The following is a 20,079-nucleotide window of genomic DNA, read 5'->3' as shown; positions in this document are numbered from 1 at the left end:
GATATAGAGAAGGTCTATGACCACGTTAACTGGGATTTCTTACTTTACCTACTTGTGAGGTGTGATTTTGGGGAGATATGGCAGTTGTGGATCAGATGGTGTATTTCAACGGCAGAATTTGCAGTTTTGATAAACGGCAATCTAGTTGCCTTTTTCAACTGCACTCGAGGCTTAAGACAAGGGGACCCGTTATCTCCACTTCTCTTTGTCATTGTAATGGAGGCGTATGGTAGAATGATCTTGACACTGGTTAATAATGGTTTCATGGTTGGTTTCTCGATTGGTTGAACCCAATAGGGGTACTATTAATATTTTTCATTTGTTGTTCGCAGATGATACATTAATCTTTTGTGAGGAAGACCATAACCAGGTTCGAGATCTAAAGGCTCTTCTACTATGTTTTGAAGCAGCGTCCAGTTTGAATGTGAATTTTGACAAATCAGAAATGGTGCCAGTTGGAAGTGTTAACAACATAAGGCAGATGGCTAGCAAGCTGGGATGTAAGGTTGCCTCTCTTCCCATGAACTACCTAGGCCTTCCGTTGGGGGCTGCATCAAGAGCTATTCCAATATGGGACACAGTGATCGAGAAGATAGAAAGAAGATTAGCAGGCTGGAAGAGACTGTATCTGTGGAAAGGTGGTAGGATCACCTTAATTAAGAGTACGCTATCTAATTTACCAACTTTCTTCTTGTCTCTATTCCCTATTCCAGCAAGTGTGGCATACCGGATTGAGAAACTTCAGTGTGATTTCTTGTAGAGTGGAGTGGGAGAGGAATTCAAATTCCATCTAGTTAGTTGGTAGCAAGGTATGCTCCCCAATCTTCTTTGGTGGGTTGGGTATTAGAAATATGAGAATTTTTAATCGAACATTACTTGGAAAATGGTTGTGGAGATATAATATGGAACTAGAAGCCCTATGGAAGTTGGTGATTGAGTGCAAATATGGAGGTTTTTTTTTTTTTTTTTTTTGGGGGGGGGGGTTTACTCGACATACAAGTTTTGTTCTGGGTGAGGGCTCTAGGATTAAATTCTGGAGCGAGATATGGTGTGGAAACAATGCCCTAAAGGATTTATTCCATTCTGTTTTCTGGGTTGCATGTCAAAAAGAAGCTTCAATGGCTGATCTCATGGTGATATTGGGGGAGAAAGTCCAATGGAATATCAATTTCAGTAGGGCGGCCCAAGATTGGGAAGTGGGCAGCTTTGAGGACTTTTTTAGCCTATTGTATTCCACAAAACCGAGCAACCAGCGAGCTGATATGTTGCGGTGGATACCCACAGGCAAAGATACATTCTCAGTTCGCTCTTTCTATAAGTCTCTCACACACTTGCCGAATAATCAATTTCCATGGAAAATGATTTGGCATCATAAGGCACCCTTCAAAGCGGCATGTTTCACGTGGACAGCTTCCTTGGGTAAGATCCTGACAATAGATAACTTGAGAAAACGCAGGATGATCATAGTGGATTGGTGCTGCATCTGTAAGATCCGGTGAGACTGTGGATCAGCTCTTACTATACTGCGAGACTGCTAGAATGTTATGGAATGAAGTGTTCAGCAGACTAGATTTAGCTTGGGTTATGCCCGCTACAATGGATGCACTTTTGGCCAGCTGGATAAGTTTAAGCGGCATTCAACAAATCAAAGTTCTGTGGAATATGGTCCCTATCTATATTTTGTGGTGTTTGTGGCAAGAATGCAATGAACGGACGTTCGAAGACAAGGAGAGCTCAATAGAGGAATTAAGAGCTTTTTTTATTAGAACTTTATGTACATGGGCCATTGCAATAGACTTTAATGGCCTCGATTAGCACGAATTTCTTGTATCTATTGCTTCTACATAGATAGTGTGTACTTTTGTATATCTTCTTGTGTACTTGGGTTATGCCTATCATTTTAATAAAATCGTTTACTTATAAAAAAAAATTAAAAAAATAAGTTGACTTCTAATAAGTTTCTCTGGGGTTGGGGGTGTACTAGAGGTTCAGAAGAAAATATAAACATGTGGCTAAAAGGCTGTTGAAAGAAACAACTATGAAGCACCTAAGAAAATAATGATACATCTTCCTTTTATAAAGGAATTAAAAATGTTGATTATAGTAGGTCATTCATGGCTGATAACAAGCAAACCAAATATTTACATGTCAACAAAAACTTAATTCCCACAATTACACTAACTTCTAAAACACCGAATCATCAATACAACAAAGCTTCAAAAAGCACCTTTGAACTTCCTTTCCAGATCTGAAATGAACTTTTCCACTAGCTTGATATTAGTGCCCTTGGAGTGAACCTGCAAGAAATAACAATACAAGAGTTTTTAGTGCACAAACTACTCCCCTAATGATAAAGAAGATAATATCAAAATCAAGAATATAACACGTTGACTGTATTTAGTAAGTTACAAGACCTGAATTACAATTATAAAATTGCATGCAAAAATAGCATGAAAAGCATGCTAAACCTATTTTCCCAAGCAATTAACCCACAATGCTGAAGTAAAACATAATGTGAGTGCAATATCTTCCAACATGGTCAAACCATCATCATTTGGTTTCCCTTCCCATTCAAACTACCTTTTCACTTCCAAATATCTCATACAAATGGGATTCTGAACCTCAATGTTGCGTCCAATTCCTAACCAGTGAAAATAACTCCTAAAAACTTCGACTCATCCTTAAGGTGAAGAATTCAATATGACATCACTTCCAGCAATAAATGTGGCAAGATACCCAACCAAAGTAAGATTTTAAGCCTCTAGGCCAAAACAAGAACCACAGCCCCATATGGCCAAAAAGATTTACAGCATTTGATGAGTTGAGAAAAAGAAATTTTAAAAAATATATATTATAAAGAGAAGAAGACTTACCTCAATAAGAGACTTCTCATAAGAATCAAATGACATCAAAGCCCTTTGACCACTTTCAGTTGAAAGTATTCCCTGATTGGGGAGCAAAAACAAATGATGAAAACAAACAATAAGCTAGAGAACCAGAAGATAATTTGACAGGATCTAAGCGAATCTTTCCAAGTAAGCATCTTTAGATGAAGTTTAATGAGTAACTAAAGATTGTTTACAAGAAAGGTACAGATGCACAATTTTGCTTTTTTTATGTCGAGGAATCCTAGAAACCATGCAAACAAAGCATGTCTTTAACACAGTTAAACCCAGATCTGTGTAACGGGTCCCTATCACACAAATCAGAGTAAATCATTGGCTTTTCACCGACGGGATGTGGCTCTTAGAAATTTTCTGCAACCAAGAATTCTAACCTCAGACCTAGAGGGAGCATATACCACCAAGACCAAGGCAAAGACCACTTGAGCCAACCCCTAGGGGTTAGCTTTTACATTCTCAAACATGGATTTGAACGTGCAGATCCTCAAAATAGATTTCTGACATATACAATTAACTGTCATGAGCATGAACAAGGTCTAGAAAACAATAAAAATAGCATGCCAGTTACCACAGACTCAATGAAACAAGTCATTGCAATAACACCACATTTTTTTTTATAGGTAAACGATTAAATTGTTATTAATAAGAATATGCATAGACCAAGTACACAAGGGGGCATACAAGAGATAACACCTATTTAGGAGGAAGAAAGAGAAACAAGAAACTCATGAATATCAAGGCCATTAAAATCTACAGCTTTGGCCCAAAGAAAAAGAGTTCTAACAAATAATAATATTATCTCCTCCATAGAACGCTCCTTGTCTTCAAATGTCCTGTCATTTTGTTCCTTCCAAATGCACCATAGAAGACATATAGGAATCATTTTCCACAATGCTGAAATTTGTGGGATACCGCTGAGATTTACCCAACATGCCAAAAGCTCGGCCACTGTAGCAAGCATAAGCCAGGCTAGTTCTACCCTGCTGGATACATCGACCCAAAGTGCTCTAGCAATCTCGCAATGTAGTAGGAGATGGTCCACTGTCTCCCCACTTTGTTTACACATACAACAACATTCTACAACGATCATCCCAAGTTTCTGTAGGTTATCCCCAAAGCCGCTGTCTAGGCAAAAAAATCCGCCCTCAGGTGGGCCTTGTTTCTCCAAATTCGTCTCCACAGAAAGTGATTAATTTGCAAGTGTGTGAGGGCCTTATAGAAAGAGCAAACTGAAAATGTACTTTTCCTGGTAGGTGTCCAGCACAAAGTATCAGCTCCTCGAGTGCTTGGTCTCAAGGAGTATAAAAGCTGGAAGAAATTCTCAAAGTTGCTGACTTCCCAATCTTGGGCCGCCCTAGTGAAGCTCACATTCCACTAGAATAAATCCCAAACCCTTTCCATGAGTTCGGCCACTAAAGCTTCTTTCTCACGTGCAATCATGAACGCTTCAGGCAATAAGTCCTTGAGAGCTCTGTCGCCACACCATATGTCATGCCAGAATTTAATTCTTGAGCCATCTCTCATCACAATTCTATTATGACGAGCAAAGGCCCCCCACCCTCGCCTGATATGCTTCCATAAACCCACACCATAAGTCTCACTCACCTCTTTAGAACACGCAGACCTCCATATGTAGAATCAATCATCAACTTCCATAGAGCTTCAGGTTCGGTATTATGGCGCCAGAGCCATTTCCCAAGTAAAGCCCGGTTGAACAATCTCAGGTTTAACCTCCCAAGCCACCAGAAGGGATTGGAGAGCATATCGTGCCTCACTTAACCAAATAAATGGGATATGTGGATAGTACCTCGATGTGTATCACCAACCAAGAAACCAATCAAGAAGCCACTGTTAACCATCACTGACATCATTTTGCTAAGTGTCTCCATGACTATGACAAAGAGAAGTGGGGACAAGGGATCCCCTTGCCTTAAGCTTCAGGAACTGTTAAAAAATCCAATAGGACGGCCATTCACCAAAAATGAGAACCTTGCTGTTAATATGCACCATCTAATCCATGTAAACCACCTCTCCCCAAAACCACATTTCCCCAACAAGTACAACAAAAAGTCCTAGTTGACATGATCGTAGGCCTTCACCATGTCTAACTTACACGAGACCCAGATTACCCACTTTTATTCGACTATCAAGGCATTCGTTAGCTATAAGAACTGAATTCAAGATCTGTCTTCTCGTACGAATGCATTTTGCGGTTTCGTAATGATCCACCCTAAAACTCTACTAAGTTGGTTTGCAAGCACCTTGGATATAATCTTATATACCCCATTCACAAGGCTAATGGGCCTGTAATCCCTAACCTCTGATGCCCCATTCTTCTTGGGAATAAGTTTAATAAAAGTGGCGTTGAGGCTTTTTTCAAATTTCCCAACCGAAAAAAATTCATGAAATTCCTTCATTAAGTCCTCATTCACCACCTCCTAGCAGGTTTGGAAGAAGCCTATAGAAAATCCATCCGGCTCAAGTGCTTTATCTTTTACCATGTTTTTTACCACTTCATGAACCTCGGCCTCCTCAAATGGCCTCTCCAACTAGGTGACATGCTGCTGTTCAATAGACTCAAAAGCTAGCCCATCGATCTTCAGCCTCCACCCCTCAAGTTCGGTATTTAACTGCTCAAAATAACCAGCCACATGATCCTGGATCACTGGGATCTCCATACGAACAGCTCCATCAATATTCACCATCTCAATGGCATTAGTTCGCCTATGAGACTTTGCCACTCTATGAAAGAACTTTGTGCTACGATCACTTTCTTTCAACCGCAAAGCCCGTGATTTCTACCCCCAAGAAATCTCCTCCAATAGGGTGACCCTTTCTAGTTATGAGACCAATTCTGTCTTCCAAACAAGTTCCTCCAATGAAGTTGATTCTCTCCTAAGCCCTTTCAAGTTCATGAAGCTCCTCCAGTAGTGACTTCTTGCGGTTGCCTACATCACCAAAAACCTGTACATTCCAAAGCTTTAAATCTTTTTTCAGAGCTTTCAACTTACTTGCAAGAATGAAACTAGGAGTGCCTTGGATATGGTAGGAGGACCACCATTATCTAACCCGTTCCACAAAACCTTTCGTCTTTAACCACATATTCTCAAATTTAAAGTATCTTCTTCCTCCTTGAATTCCCCCAAAATCTAACAAAATAGGGAAATGATCAGAACAAAGGCGAGGCAATCGTTTTTGACATACCTCCAAGTAATGAATTTCCCATTCCGGGGACACTAAAAATCTGTCCAATCTCGATCACGACTTATTATTGGACCATGTGAAGGTACCACCCATAAGAGGAAGATCCACCAAGCCAGCTCAAAAATACAGTTCAAAAAATTCACCATGGCTCGCAACTTGCTATCTCCTGATCTTTCACTTGGGAATCGCACAACATTAAAATCCCCACCAATGCACCAAGGCAAGCCCCACCAGCTGTATAACCCAGCCAACTCCTCCCAGATAAGGGTTCTATTGCTGTCCACTGCCGGCCCATATATTCCAGCGAAAGCCCATCTAAAGTTATCCTCCACGTTTTGAAATGAAACACCCATTGTGTACTCCCAAATATACTCCTCTATTTTTGTCACCACCCTTCCATCCCACATGACTAGTACTCCATCTGATACTCTAGTTGAAGCCAGAGAGACCCAATCTACATATGGACAACTCCACAAGCTTTTGACCATGCTTCGTGGAATATATTCCATCTTGGTTTCCTGCAAACACACAATATCCGCCTTCCACTTTCGGAGCAAGTTTTTTATCCGCAGGTGCTTATTTAATTGTTAAGCCCTCGGACATTCCATGATATAATCTTAGGCTTCATGGAGACCCCCTCCCTCTTGGTCTTTCTCGACTTGAGCTACCCTCATAATTGATAGACCACGTCAATCTCTTGAGCTCCCGCTTTTTTTTTGCGCCGGATTTCCGTGTTTGGTTGTTTCCAACTTCTATGGTAGTTAACAAAGTCATAAATTGTTTTTCAAAACCTTTACACTCGATGCCCACACAATGCTTCTTCAAAACCTTTACACTCGATGCCCACACAATGCTGTATTTTCTGCACCTTATCCATAACTCAGTCTGAAACAGTGTTCTACCAAGGAGGTATAGACTTCAACGGTATTGGCTCCCCATCCATCTCGGTCCCTTCCTCTAGTGCCCACTTCGATGCCACCAACAAACCTACCTCCTCCTCAGTAGAAGGAGACCTACAGTCCAGTTCATTAATTTTGCACAGAGGATTTGTCGACTGTAATGTTTCCACATTGACTTCCCCCACACCATCAACCATCATTATTTCCACTTCCCCACCCTTTGTGCCTTCCATCGGCTAATTCTATCCACCTCTGCAGGATCGCAATTAGCCAACACGACAGAAATTGAGATATCCGCAGGTAGAATCGTCAACTCCACCATAGGCTGACCCGCCAGCGGACATTCCCCCATGAGGATCAACCCCTATTCCTCTATGCTCCCCGTCAGTATCTTCTGTCCACTCCTTGCCAGGAAAGAGTCGGCCGTCGTAATGGGTTCGTGAAAAACCGTGTTTACTGCCAAGGCGACCCTCTCCAAAGACGTATCGACCATCACCTCCACTGTCGATGGATCCACTGTCTGCAAGGAGACCATTGGCACCCTCCCTGGCACCGATGAAGGGTGCCCACTTGTCAATGGGTCTGCAGTTGGTGGATCACATCTCCCCTAGACTAAGCCCACCAGCTACTAATGGTTTGAGTGACTCAAAGGGATCCGCCCAAGTCCTGGGCCCAAGCCCATTTTCACTTTCCCTTTATCTCCTGATGGGCCCCCTTTGTAACGGCCCACTTGAAGCAGCCCTCTTGCGTTGCCCACGTTTTTACCTCCTGTATCAAAGCCTATCTCTCGAATGAGGCCAAATTCATTCACACTAGGGCCCACTTCAATACCCCTTTTCTCCAAGCCCACCCCCCATAGCTCTTTTCTCCTTTTCACATCGTATTCACGTCCAAAAGCATACAGAGTACGTTCCCCTCTGTCAGGCCGACAGCTGGCCTGCCACTCCCACCCTTCCTCTGCACAGTGCCTGTCCATATTGTACGAGGATCGCTATACCCCTGTTCATTACCCAGACTTGCAGAGGCTCCTCACGGAACTTCCTTGGCACTGCTACCTCCACCGTTGTCACTGGGTTGCACAGGCTTCGATGATGCCACCAAAGCCTCTCTATAGGAGCAATGTTGTTGTTGAGGCTTACGGTTCAGCCCTCTTCCTTCTTTAACGAAATCCCACAGCACCTCCATCATCCTCCTCCATCCCTTCCCTTCCACCTCCTCTGGTACAAAGATGAAACTGTGCCTGCTACCACCACCATATTCCACGATTGCCATGTACCAACCGCAAGTGTTAGAGCACCTCAGTGCGATGAAACTGCGGTTCCCTTCACGTACAGTGGTATAAAAATCCTTTGTTGCACCAGTCCTCTATTGCTTTAGCAAGCCACTACACCGTGAACAATCCCAATCTCATCTTATTCATGACCTTCCAACTTCTCTCAATGATGAGGAGTGAACTTCCTTCCATAGAAAATGAAAACACCTTCGATTCAACCAATAAATGTTTTGGAAACCCCATTTTGGTCACCCCTAAAACTCCAAGCTCACCGAAATCTCACCATCACCGAAAAGAAACCATCATCTTGGTTGTACAAAACACCTTGATGCGATTGGTTGTACAGAACTCCTTGATGCGATTGGGTGTACGGAGAGAATATAGAGAGTTAGACCCTTAGCACAAAAAATATTTAACACCACATTTACAAACTACAGAGCAGTAAATCCCTTTGCCAATATCTTAAATCTGTAGATAAAAGCATCAAGGTAATCATTTCAACTAAAAGCTCCCAAGCAATTATAATACATAACCACCCCGAATTTCCTTTCTTTGCAGGTATTTCTAGAGATCCCATCTTCATGTAGGATTGGGTGCCTAGTAAGGATCATTTTACACCCAGTAGAACACTTGGTTATTACATTTCATAAACATCTCCCTATACAAAAGGGAAATTGCTTGGGGCACATACCCAAGCACAAAATAGAACACGGGATGGGCAAAACAGATTTACTGTTCATGCACAATTCAAACTCATGTTTTGTCTCTCCCGTGTTGTATTTTGTGTTCGAGTCCGTGCGTGTGGCATGACTCATACAAAAGACATGGCACAAAACCCTCCATTTGCCTTTCTTGCTCCAGATATCAAGATGACTGAGAAGGAGCTGTCTCATCTTATAGATTTCAAAACTACAGTTTTATTAAGATCAAAATGAATCTAACAATATGACTGTGTAGATTGAATAAACTGAGGTATAGTTTATTACCTACCAGACACTTGATTTTGATCTTCTACAACTTTACATTTCTAAACAGATCAGAGGCCAGGTATCAAGTGCATTGAATTAAAAGCAACCAAGGGAAGCAAAACTATACTGTCCAATGCCATACGTTTCCACAAAGGGTAGAGCTATATGGACATTTGTTCACTTACCCGAAGAGCTTGTGAAGTCATATCAACTATCTTAACAGAATCATCCATCAGGTACTTTTTCAGAAGTCTCAAAACTGCAATCAATAGTTCTTCAGATACGCCAGTAACCATGTGAAAATTGAGTTCTGTAGCAGAGTCATGATTAATAGGTCCGCAAACATGCATGTGACTAGACTCTCCAGGAAAATGGAAAACAACACAATGTGGGTCCCCAATACCAACCTGCAGTCACAATCAACACAGAATGTTGCAGGTACAGTTATATGAAGCCTATAATACTAATTACAAATTGAAACGATTTAATAGTGATACCCTAGAAATGAAATCAGACACCAATGCTCTAACACTATCAGCGTCATCCGAACCACATAAACGGACAAGTGTCCAGACTGCAGGCACAATCTCATGGTCATCATCCCAATATCCATTTGTCACAAGATCTTCTGCATTCATTCCTATCCGAAAAGTTTCGTCCATGAGTAACTTCTTGTGCAGTGCCTGGAGACTGGAAGAGCATACCAAGTGTATACAGCATATCAGTTGCAAGCCATTTTAGATCAATAGAATTTAATTGACAAAAAATATACCTATATACATTATATAAATTGCAAACAGAACAAATAATAAGATAAGCAGTTTAATAGCATACCAAATTCCCAGTATTTTATCAAAATATGAAGTTCTTTATTCTTTTTTTATCATTTGAGGCAAAATCAGACCACAACTCAGTTTCAATGAACTTTGCAAGTACAGACAAGAATGGAAGATAGGAAATCACCTCCACAAAAGTAACCTTGGTGGAAGGTAGAAAGATCTCTTCACAAACTAAAAAGGCCAAGTAAAGGGGGAAAAAAGTTAAAACAAGATGTGAAGTAAATCTAAATCTCTTAAACAGCAATTTAATCCATTAATAGTTGAAAATATTCTACCTTCAATAAGTGGTCTCTAGGAGAGTAGGCTTGGCACAATTCCTGATGGAACTTTCTTATTCCCTCAAATATATCAATCTCAGGAAAGGGTTCCAATTCCTGCCATAACAAAATTGCCAATTCATAGACTGTTTCCACCAGGTTGAGTATAAGCCTTAATTACACATGAATGGAATCTACTTCCAAGGACTCGAACGTACTCTGATATAATCGTAAAGAGCCGGATCAGAGTCCACAGTTAGATGGAGAAGCAACGACAAAACTTGAGATGATCTACTGCCTGAATGTTCTCCATTAGCTTCAGATGGAATGCAACATGCCACCAACTTTGACACCAGAAACTGTAATGACACAAAATCAGAAGGGGGACAGAGCATGTTTAGGAAGATTTAGAAAGAAAAGAGAAAAATAATTGTGATTTAAAGATCAACAATCAACAAATACCTGAAGTTGTTCACCGAGCACACTGACAATTTCTTTGGATGGATTACTTCTAAAAGTACTTAGCAATGTGGAGATGATACAACAACATTGGTCTTGTAAAGCATGGCAACCAATGAATTGTCCAACCAAGTTGAAAAGATAACTGGCATCAGAAAGCAAAAATGTTAATATAGACCAAATATAGAAACGCAAGGAAGCACCCCCAGACCAAGAAAACCCTTACTTGAAAAGAGGTTAAAGCAGATCAGAAACAACCACCACAAAATACATCAAGAACCCCAGCAAACAATATACTCTTGAACTTTCCTAACCGATCAATAGAAACCAAGCCAGAAGGCTTTTTCCCACCCATAAATAAATACCTCACTATGAAAACTGCAGCTTTCCATTTCATCCAACACCCCAAAAGATTGCAGGCACAAAAGATGAGAAACAAACATGACACTTGCGAGAAAACAAAATTTTCCTGTAATGTTTCATGAAGAGAGAAAGTTCTTCGGAAAGATAAAGCAGTTAGTACCAAAAAAAAAAAAAAAAGTATAATGAAAGAGGGTGCTACATGAATTGCTTTTGATGACAAAGCAATTATAACATATTTCAAAGCCCAAAGTTAGTTAAAGCTAAAGAACCCACAACATCTAAAAAGAGCTTTTGACGGAAATTTAAATGTAAGGGGCCTCAAACAATACCTCCACCACCTCTTAAAACCAAAAATACATACCGATTGGATAAATTCTCAGTACTAAACACTAATAACTAAAGCATAAGGTCTCTCAATCTGAACTCACGTGGAAGAGCTTGAAACAGCAGCTCTGTGCCCAAGAATATTTATAAGCACCTCAATTCCAGCCAACCGATGGCATTTATGCCTATGATGAACTGCTGCTGCTATTTTATAATGCATTTCCACTATAAACTGCATGATGAAAATAGTAATTCATTTCACAAAATGAAAAGGAAATGCTGAGAGCTGATGAAGAGATCTGGAATTTAAAATTGAAACTGAAAATATCCAGAAAAGAAATATCATTATGAAGTTGTGAAGTTGTAGCATCACCATGAAAACTCTATCTGGCCTAAAAATGTTAATCTTGTCAACAACACTAGCAGTTATAGGATTGTCCTCCCTGCATAAGTCCATTGAGGAAAAAAATGTGAACATAGAAACTAAAGAAAGGAAGACAGACAAATGAAAGAGTGGTGAGGCAATGCACATTTCCAAAAAACCATCAACAACTGTTTGAATCGCATGTGCTATTGTATCCCTGGAAAAGAAAGGGACTGGAGGATCTGATGCACAAGAGGCAAGAGACAGAATGTAGCTGACAATCGATACCTACAAATTCAAAGCAGCATGATGACATATTATGAGCAGACTCTTCAAAGTTCCCTAATTCCAGAAAGGAAAAAAAAAATGAATTAGATCTAAATCTCAATCAACCAAACAAACCAGGCATTGGATAATTAAATACAGCAAGATGCAAATGGAAAATAGTATAATTCTAAAATGACTTGATTCTCACATAGCATTAATTTAGTAGTCCCAACAAGATGTCCAAATAAGAACATAGGATTACTAATTCTTTGCCTCGAAAAAAAATTATATGAAAGGAAGCCATTGTTTCTTGAATTTCACATAATTTCTTGGACTAAAAACATGCTTCCTTCTACCATATAGTAAATTATACTAATCAAAAAATATATATAGTAACTTATACCATCCAGATGATTATTTGAAGAGCCATGAGATGATGTGATGTGTTTTAAATTAGGTTAACACTTTTCATGCATGCCTTAGAGCCTAAACTCACATAATCATCAACCAATAAAACTAAAAAAACAAAAAAAACAGAGAGAGACAAGAAAATCATGGACAAACCATATGTTTCTTTATGAGTTTGTCACGTTCATTCTCAGATATCTCAGCAAGATGCAAAATCAAACTCTGAAGAACAACTGCTCCCTTTTCCCAACCAGATCTCTTACTGCAATGCAATGCCATACAAACAGCGAAGATTGGCACAAACTGGCTTTTAACCAGAACTGCCAATGGTTGAGAAGCAACCTGGTATAAATTCACTGTCAGATGAATGACAAATTATGCAGCAAAATACTTGAGACAGAAAAGAACCAGAGACAAGAACAATCAACACCAAAGTTTCATGCCCAGAAGGGAAATTTGCACAATATATTTCCTGTTATCATTTAACAATGACATTTAGAAACATGTGTTCAACCCAAGAAATATATATTACAAGCTGAAATTAGAGGTTCCATCCCCTCATAAAGAAAATGAAATGGATATTAGAAGTTGCCAATACCTTTGCAACCCAGCATAGGTTAGACCTATCTCCGTGCAGAACCAGAGCTGGAAGAAGCCAATGGCAAAAATACTGGATGAAATAACTAGGTTCGGCATCTGAAACAAAAAGTCGACGTACCTACAAAGAACAGTTGCAACATGGTCAGACGGAATGAAAAAAGATGCAATATCGCAAAAATAAAATAAATATTAAGAAAATATAAAACTTCAATAATGCAATAGACCATATAAGACAAGTAAAATTCATTTTAAAAGTAGGACAGGTAACAATTTCAATCAGTTGAGCAACCACTATTGCATGCACATATATGGAACTAAAAATAAAAATGTAATTAGATGCAATTTTTTTTTACTCATCAAAAAATTTTATTTCCAACCACCAATTTTGATCTCCACCTCCCTCATTCTGTCCCCCATCTTTTTCAAAAGAAAAACCCTACTTAGAGAATGTTATGCAAAAATAATGCAAGACAGTTTTGCTCACAGATTATAAGAAAAAAATGGGCAATATTCTAACATTTCATTATTGGTGGAGGAGAATCTATTGTAGTCAGATTCCTCAATAAATATGTTAAATTGTGGACACATCGTCCCCCAATAATTTTTGAGCAAATTGTCAATGGCTGCTACTTTTCTACCATGTTGTATGTAACAAATGTATTTTGACGGCAAGTGTCAGTTCAAAATGTTCTTCTCTTGTCTGGGTTTAAAGGTACAAAGGTGTCCTAATGTAAAAGATAAATACATAAATAATTTTAAAAAAAAATTGCAGAACTGAATCAATTAACCTGATCGAAATCCACCGTTAATTTTTGCTAAAAATTGCAAGACTGAATATTTTGACTCAGTATCTTTATAAACTTTGTGCTGAACTAACATTAGGTGCAACATGTGTTAAATATGATAGCAAGATCCCTACCTAGGTTTAACAAAATAAATTCAACAGTCGTTGGGGGTTGCTCAAACACACTAAGACAAATTAAAATGGTTCCTAGGGGAAAACGTAGTATATTACCTCGACAAGTGCAGCTAAACTTACACCACAAGCAACCCAGCAAAAGATTATCGATCCCATGAGTTCTTCCATGTACTGCAAAAGGGAAATTCAATATTACCAGAGAGAGGTAAACTTTCAAGTAATCTTGATCATTCACATAAATGTTCTCAAGAATCTTTAGGGTAATAAACCGTCCAACCAGATTCATGAAATTTTAGTTACTGCCAGAAGAAACGGCTAATTCACAGGCCAAGATTTTAAAAATATCAATAAAAGAACTCATAGGATTGTAAGAAAAAACCAGATTCAGGCGTTAAAGGCACTTCTACTTTGCTTTAAAGCTGTATCCGGTTTGAAAGTGAACTTATCCAAGTCAGAGTTGGTTCCAGTTGGTAACGATCGCAACATCCGGTTGCTGGCTAACACTCTTGGATGTAAAGTCTCCACTTCTCCTATGAAATACCTTGGCCTTCCTTTGGAAGAGATTGTCTTTGTCGAAAGACTGTAGGATCACCCTAATCAAGAGCACTCTGTCCAATTTGCCAACTTATTTCTTATCTTTGTTCCCAATTCTAGCGAGTATGATCCCCAATCTCTTATGGTGGGCTGGGAATTAAAAATCTAAGGGTATTCAATCGGGCTCTTCTTAGGAAATGGTTGTGGCGATATAATATGGAACGGGAAGCTTTATGGAAGTTGGTGATTGACTTCAAGTATGGATGTTTGTTGGGGGCGTGGAGCACTATGCAGGTACATGGGGTTTATGGAGTAGGAGTATGAAAGCACATTAGACGGAAGGGGGGGAGGGGGGTAGGGGTTTGCTCGCCACACTAGAATTGTGTTGGGAGACTGATCTAGAACAAAATTCTAGTATGACTTATGGTGTGGAGACAGCACCCTTAAGGACTTATTCCCTACAGTTTTCAGGATTGTATATGAGAAAGAAGCATCAGTGGCTAACCCCATGGTGTCTAGTGACTTAGTCCAATGGAATGTGAGTTTCATTAGGGCGGCCCATGATTGGGAAGTTGGCAGCTTTTCGGATTTTTTCAGACTCTTGTAATCCATGAGACCGAATACTCAAAGAGCTGACACTGTGGTGGGTACCTGCTAGAAAAGGTACAGTTTTTGTTCGTTCCTTCTATAAGTCCTTCACACATCCACAAAACAATCACTTTCCATGGAGAAGGATTTCAAGAAACAAGGTGCATCCCAAGGTGGCATTTTTTGCTTGGACAACTCCTTTGGGTAAGATTTTGACGATGAATAATTTACGGATACACAGGGTGATTATAGTGGACAGGTGTTGTATGTGCAAAAAAAAAAAAAAAAGTGATGAGACTGTGGATGATCTTTTACTGAATTGTGAGATTTCTAGAGCGTTATGGGATAATGTCTTCAGAAGGTTAGAGCTAGCCTGGGTTATTCTTGATACTGTGGTCGAGCTTCTGGCAAGTTGGACGAACCTGGGCAGTATTCCACGAATCACAGCTATGTGGAAGATGGTTCCTATTAATATTCTATGGTGCCTATGGCAGGAACGAAACGATCCGACTTTTGAAGACAAGGAGCGCTCATTGGAAGAGATTAGATTACTCATTGTTACAACTTTATTCCTATGGGCTAAAGCTGTATATTTCAATGGCCTTGACTTTCATGATTTTCTTGTTTCCATTTGTTCTTAAATAGGTGTTACCTCTTGTATACCTCCTTGTGTACTTGGGCTATGCTTATATTTATTAATACAATCATTTACTTATAAAAAGATAAAAAAGGATTGTAAGAAGATGGTGGCTACCTCAAAGATTTTACGTCAATTTCAATTGGACTATTGCACATTATTGATCTTATTTCCAGCTCTTAGGACTTTATGCTCTTTTTCTCTTTTTTGCTAGGTGCACCACTTGTATAGCCCCCTCTGTACTTGGGTATCACCATAAATTTTAACTTATTTATCAAAAATTAAAAAAATAAAATAAAATGAGGCTTATATTCATCACCTTTAATATAGATGTATACTTGAGCTGCCGAGATAGATTATGAAGTACTGCATAGACCAATTCCCTGAAGAAAAAAGACTACTGATTTAAAGAAACTAACCATAACCAATTGATAATGAAAACACAAAATATAGAACAGGGTTTTGCACCTCTGACAAGGATCAATAGCAGCAACCACGCAGATCATAAATACAGCCTGCATGAGCAATAAAAATCACAGAATAAATACACACAGAGGTATCTTCAAAAAACTGCAGGAAGTTATAAGTTAACAGGTTTACATCGCTTAGTTACTACTCTGCTGAACACTGATTGAAACAAGTTTTTAAACATTCTAGGAAATTAACCATAACAGGAAAATGAAATGCATCAATGACAAATAGATTACTTACAAAAGAATTTATATATGAATTTGCATAGGAAAATTGCCTGTCACTAGAAGTCATACTCATCTATCATGTACAATCATCAGACATCCCTCCACCTTGACTCTGCTGAGTGCAAGGTATAGATCATAGCCATTATAATTGACACTTTGGGAAACCAAGAAGCTAGGCCTTTCACGATTGAACATCTTCACCATCTTTGCATATTCATTTGTCATTTTGTGGAAGTAAACATATTAATTTGGAGCCTTGTTTCACATTCTAATACAGTGCCTTTATTTTTCTTTTATTGGACTGGTTGCCCTTTTCCCCACATACCAGATATGTTCAAAAGAAAAAGAGGAATGCAGAAAACAAAAATCATGCTCCGAATTAATATATATTGAAAAGGCAAGACAAGGCAATATTTACCTCCAACTCCACTTTCTCACTATACAAAGCAAGATGCATAAGAGTAATAATAACAGTCTCCATTAAGGGACGAGGCTGAGGACCAGCAGCTAGGACTTCCTGTGCAGTAACAAGTTTTTCTTTTGAGGAAAGCACCAATGCAACCCCAAAATTGGAACTAGAAAGAATATTAATAATTGTTAGTATTAATAATCACCATGCGGTAATCTAAATAACAATATATGTTACTAAAATCTCACATATCTATGAAAGAATCTTAAAAAAAGTAATGATAAGGTTTCAATCAAATGCTATATGGATAATCCATCACAGGAATATGGACTTTCAGAGAATGGGATTTTGTGCCTTCCCTTACAGATGGTTTAAACAAACTCACCAGAGAATGGGACAAAACACCCATAATATCATAGCCAAATGTTTGGTAATATCTATGCAGCAATTTGAGACATGAGAACATGCATTAAAGGCATTGAATCAAGCAAATAATCTGGGGAGCAACAGTGCTGCTGTGTTTTCATGAGAAACCAAGATCACAGTTTGATGATTGGAGAACAATATAATAGCTAATATATTCTTGTGATAATCATTGTCAATGGACAGCTTTGTTGTCCATATTCGTTTCCATATTTCTTTCCTTAATTTACTCTTCTGTAAAATTAGCATAATATTTGACAGATTGTATAGGGATAGAATTAGCATATACTTATTTCTTTCCATGTATAGAATTCTTTGTACATTTTTTATAATAATAAAAAATCTCAAGGCCAGACAATTCGACCATTTCATACAATTTGACATGGTATCAGAGCCGATTGCTAAGCTCTTTGTTTCCTTCGATTTTTTCCTTCTTCTCAGGTTCGGAGACTTTCGACACGTCTATTCTTTTCAGGTCTGGGTGTTCTGCTGTCACAGCAGCATCTTGTGGGATTTTTTGGCTTCATTTGGGTGTTCTATTGTCGCAGCATAATCTCGTGGGTTTTTCAGCTTGGTCTGGGTTGTTTTTGGTGAGTCCAAAAGTTTTGGTGAGTCCGACGTGAATTTCTCACCTTCTCGGAATTGCGCTTCTTGGTCTGGGTGTTTTCGGCACTTCTATGCCTTCCTGACTATCGCAACATCCTTCTAGTGGGTATTTCGGCACTTCTGCATCTTTGTGACTCTCACAACTTGTTTCTGGTGGGCATCTCGTCACTTATGTGCCTTCGTGATTATCGCAGCTTGCTTCTGGTGGGAATTTCGGCATTTTTTTTCTTTGTCTTGGTGGTTATCGCAGCAACTTCCTCGGCTTCTCTATGTGTAGCTCTCAGTTTCTCTTGTTGAACAGTGACTCGTGCCCCTGCTTCCTCTCACAAACAACTAAAAGGTCCTTATCTCATTTTATTTTGGACTCCTTTGAATTTTTTTTTGTTGTTTTGCTTTGTCTCGGAATTTATTTATTTACGATGGACTCCACACCTGTGTGTCAAGTTTACGGGCGCAAATTACTCTACTTGGGCATTTCAGTTTGAACTTTTCCTCAAGGGAAAAGATCTTTGGGGTCATATTGATGGCACGGATGTCGCACAAACATCCAACACTGACAAATCCAAGGATTTCGGGGCTTCTCCATCATGGGTTGTACTTGATGCTCGGATCATGTCTTGCCTTCTTGGTTCGGCGGTGCCACATATTGTCACCAACTTGCGGGTTCATCGCTCCGCTCAATCCATGTGGAATTACTGAAGAAGGTTTATCATCAAGATAATGATGCTCGTCGCTTTCAGTTAGAACATGCGATTGTCATGTTTCAACATGGTAGTCTTTCCATCCAAGACTACTACTCAGCATTTATGACTCTTTGGCATGAATATACTGATTTGGTTACAGCGAATGTACATGTTGCCGCTCTTTCGACTATTCAGAATCTTCACAAGACTAGCCAGCGTGATCAGTTTCTTATGAAACTACGCCCGGAATATGAATCTATTTGCTCCTCTCTACTAAACAGATCTCCTATTCTCTCTCTTGATATTTGTTTTGGCGAGTTACTTCGCAAAAAACGTCTCAGTACTCAAGTTATTCTGGAGCACTCTCATGGCAGTTCAGGGACAACAATTGTGGCTTATGCTGCCCAAGGAAGAGGACCACCTATGAATTCTAAAAACTTGCAGTGTTTCTGTTGCAAGGAATATGGGCATATTGCTGCCAATTGTCCTAAGAAATACTGTTTATTGCAAGAAAAATAGTCACATTATCAAAAAATGTCATATCCTCCCCCAGAATCGTCAAGCCCAAGCATTTCAGACTTATGTTATTACCCCTCCAACAGCAACTTCTGCAGCCCATGGCTTTTCTTCAGGTGCTTCCTCTATTCCTGCACCTCCTGTAGCAAATTACTACACACCAGAAATGATGCAACAGATGCTAATTTCAGCATTATCAGAAATGGGGTTCCAAGGTAACAATTCTACTAAACTCTGGTACATGGACTCAGGGGCCTCTAATCACATGACGAATAATCTCACTGCTCTGTGTCATGGTTGGACTTACGCTGGTCAATCTGCTATTCAGACTGCCAATGGCAGTTCTTTGCCAATAGCTACTGTCAGAGATGCCTCTTCTAAATTCACTGATGTGTTTCTTGCTCCTCATTTCTGTTGGTCAATTAGTTGATAACAATTGTGATGTTAATTTTTCTAGTGATGGTTGTGTTGTGCAGGACCAGGTAACCGGGGAGCCAATCACGAAGGGACCTAAAGTGGGGTGCTTGTTTCCATTACTTTTGCCTATTCCAGCACTTTCTCCAGTTTCTTCTATTAAGTCTTTTGCTTGTAATAATGTTTCAGATCATAGTATGGTGTGGCATCGTTGTTTAGGCCATACTCAAATCTTATCTCATGTATTGCACTCTGGTTTTTTTAGTAAAAAAGAGCGCTCTTCTTTATCTCTTAGAGTGTGATTCTTGCAAACTTGGTAAAAGCAAAACTCTTCCCTTTCCTTTGCATGCTAGTAGAGCTTCTCACTACTTTGATCTTATCCATAGTAATGTTTGGGGACCTTCCCTAGTTAATTCATATGAAAAATTTAAATATTATGTGACTTTCATTGATGATCATAGCAGATTTACTTGGAGTCTATTTTCTTTGCTCTAAATCTGAGGTTTTTCGTACTTTCATAGAGT

General features: G+C 39.3%; 1 protein-coding gene across 1 annotated transcript in view; it reads right to left on the bottom strand.

Annotated features, from left to right (window-relative positions):
- LOC108991465 (serine/threonine-protein kinase ATM) overlaps positions 1-20,079 on the bottom strand; it is a 113,570-nt gene that overhangs the window by 56,354 nt on the left and 37,137 nt on the right. Inside the window, exons 26-42 of the mRNA XM_018965714.2 lie at positions 16,923-17,079; positions 16,275-16,321; positions 16,126-16,189; positions 14,144-14,218; positions 13,127-13,246; positions 12,685-12,870; positions 12,020-12,141; positions 11,863-11,932; positions 11,594-11,721; positions 10,806-10,947; positions 10,562-10,702; positions 10,362-10,460; positions 10,211-10,257; positions 9,745-9,937; positions 9,433-9,654; positions 2,874-2,945; positions 2,228-2,297 (exon numbers count right to left, since the gene is read on the bottom strand). Of these exons, the coding sequence (XP_018821259.2) occupies positions 2,228-2,297; positions 2,874-2,945; positions 9,433-9,654; positions 9,745-9,937; positions 10,211-10,257; positions 10,362-10,460; positions 10,562-10,702; positions 10,806-10,947; positions 11,594-11,721; positions 11,863-11,932; positions 12,020-12,141; positions 12,685-12,870; positions 13,127-13,246; positions 14,144-14,218; positions 16,126-16,189; positions 16,275-16,321; positions 16,923-17,079 (1,955 nt within the window). The remainder of the gene's footprint in view (positions 1-2,227; positions 2,298-2,873; positions 2,946-9,432; positions 9,655-9,744; positions 9,938-10,210; positions 10,258-10,361; positions 10,461-10,561; positions 10,703-10,805; positions 10,948-11,593; positions 11,722-11,862; positions 11,933-12,019; positions 12,142-12,684; positions 12,871-13,126; positions 13,247-14,143; positions 14,219-16,125; positions 16,190-16,274; positions 16,322-16,922; positions 17,080-20,079) is intronic.

Source organism: Juglans regia, chromosome 2, assembly GCF_001411555.2.
Source record: "Juglans regia cultivar Chandler chromosome 2, Walnut 2.0, whole genome shotgun sequence".
NCBI lineage: Eukaryota > Viridiplantae > Streptophyta > Magnoliopsida > Fagales > Juglandaceae > Juglans > Juglans regia.
This window is presented reverse-complemented; position numbering and strand designations above follow the sequence as displayed.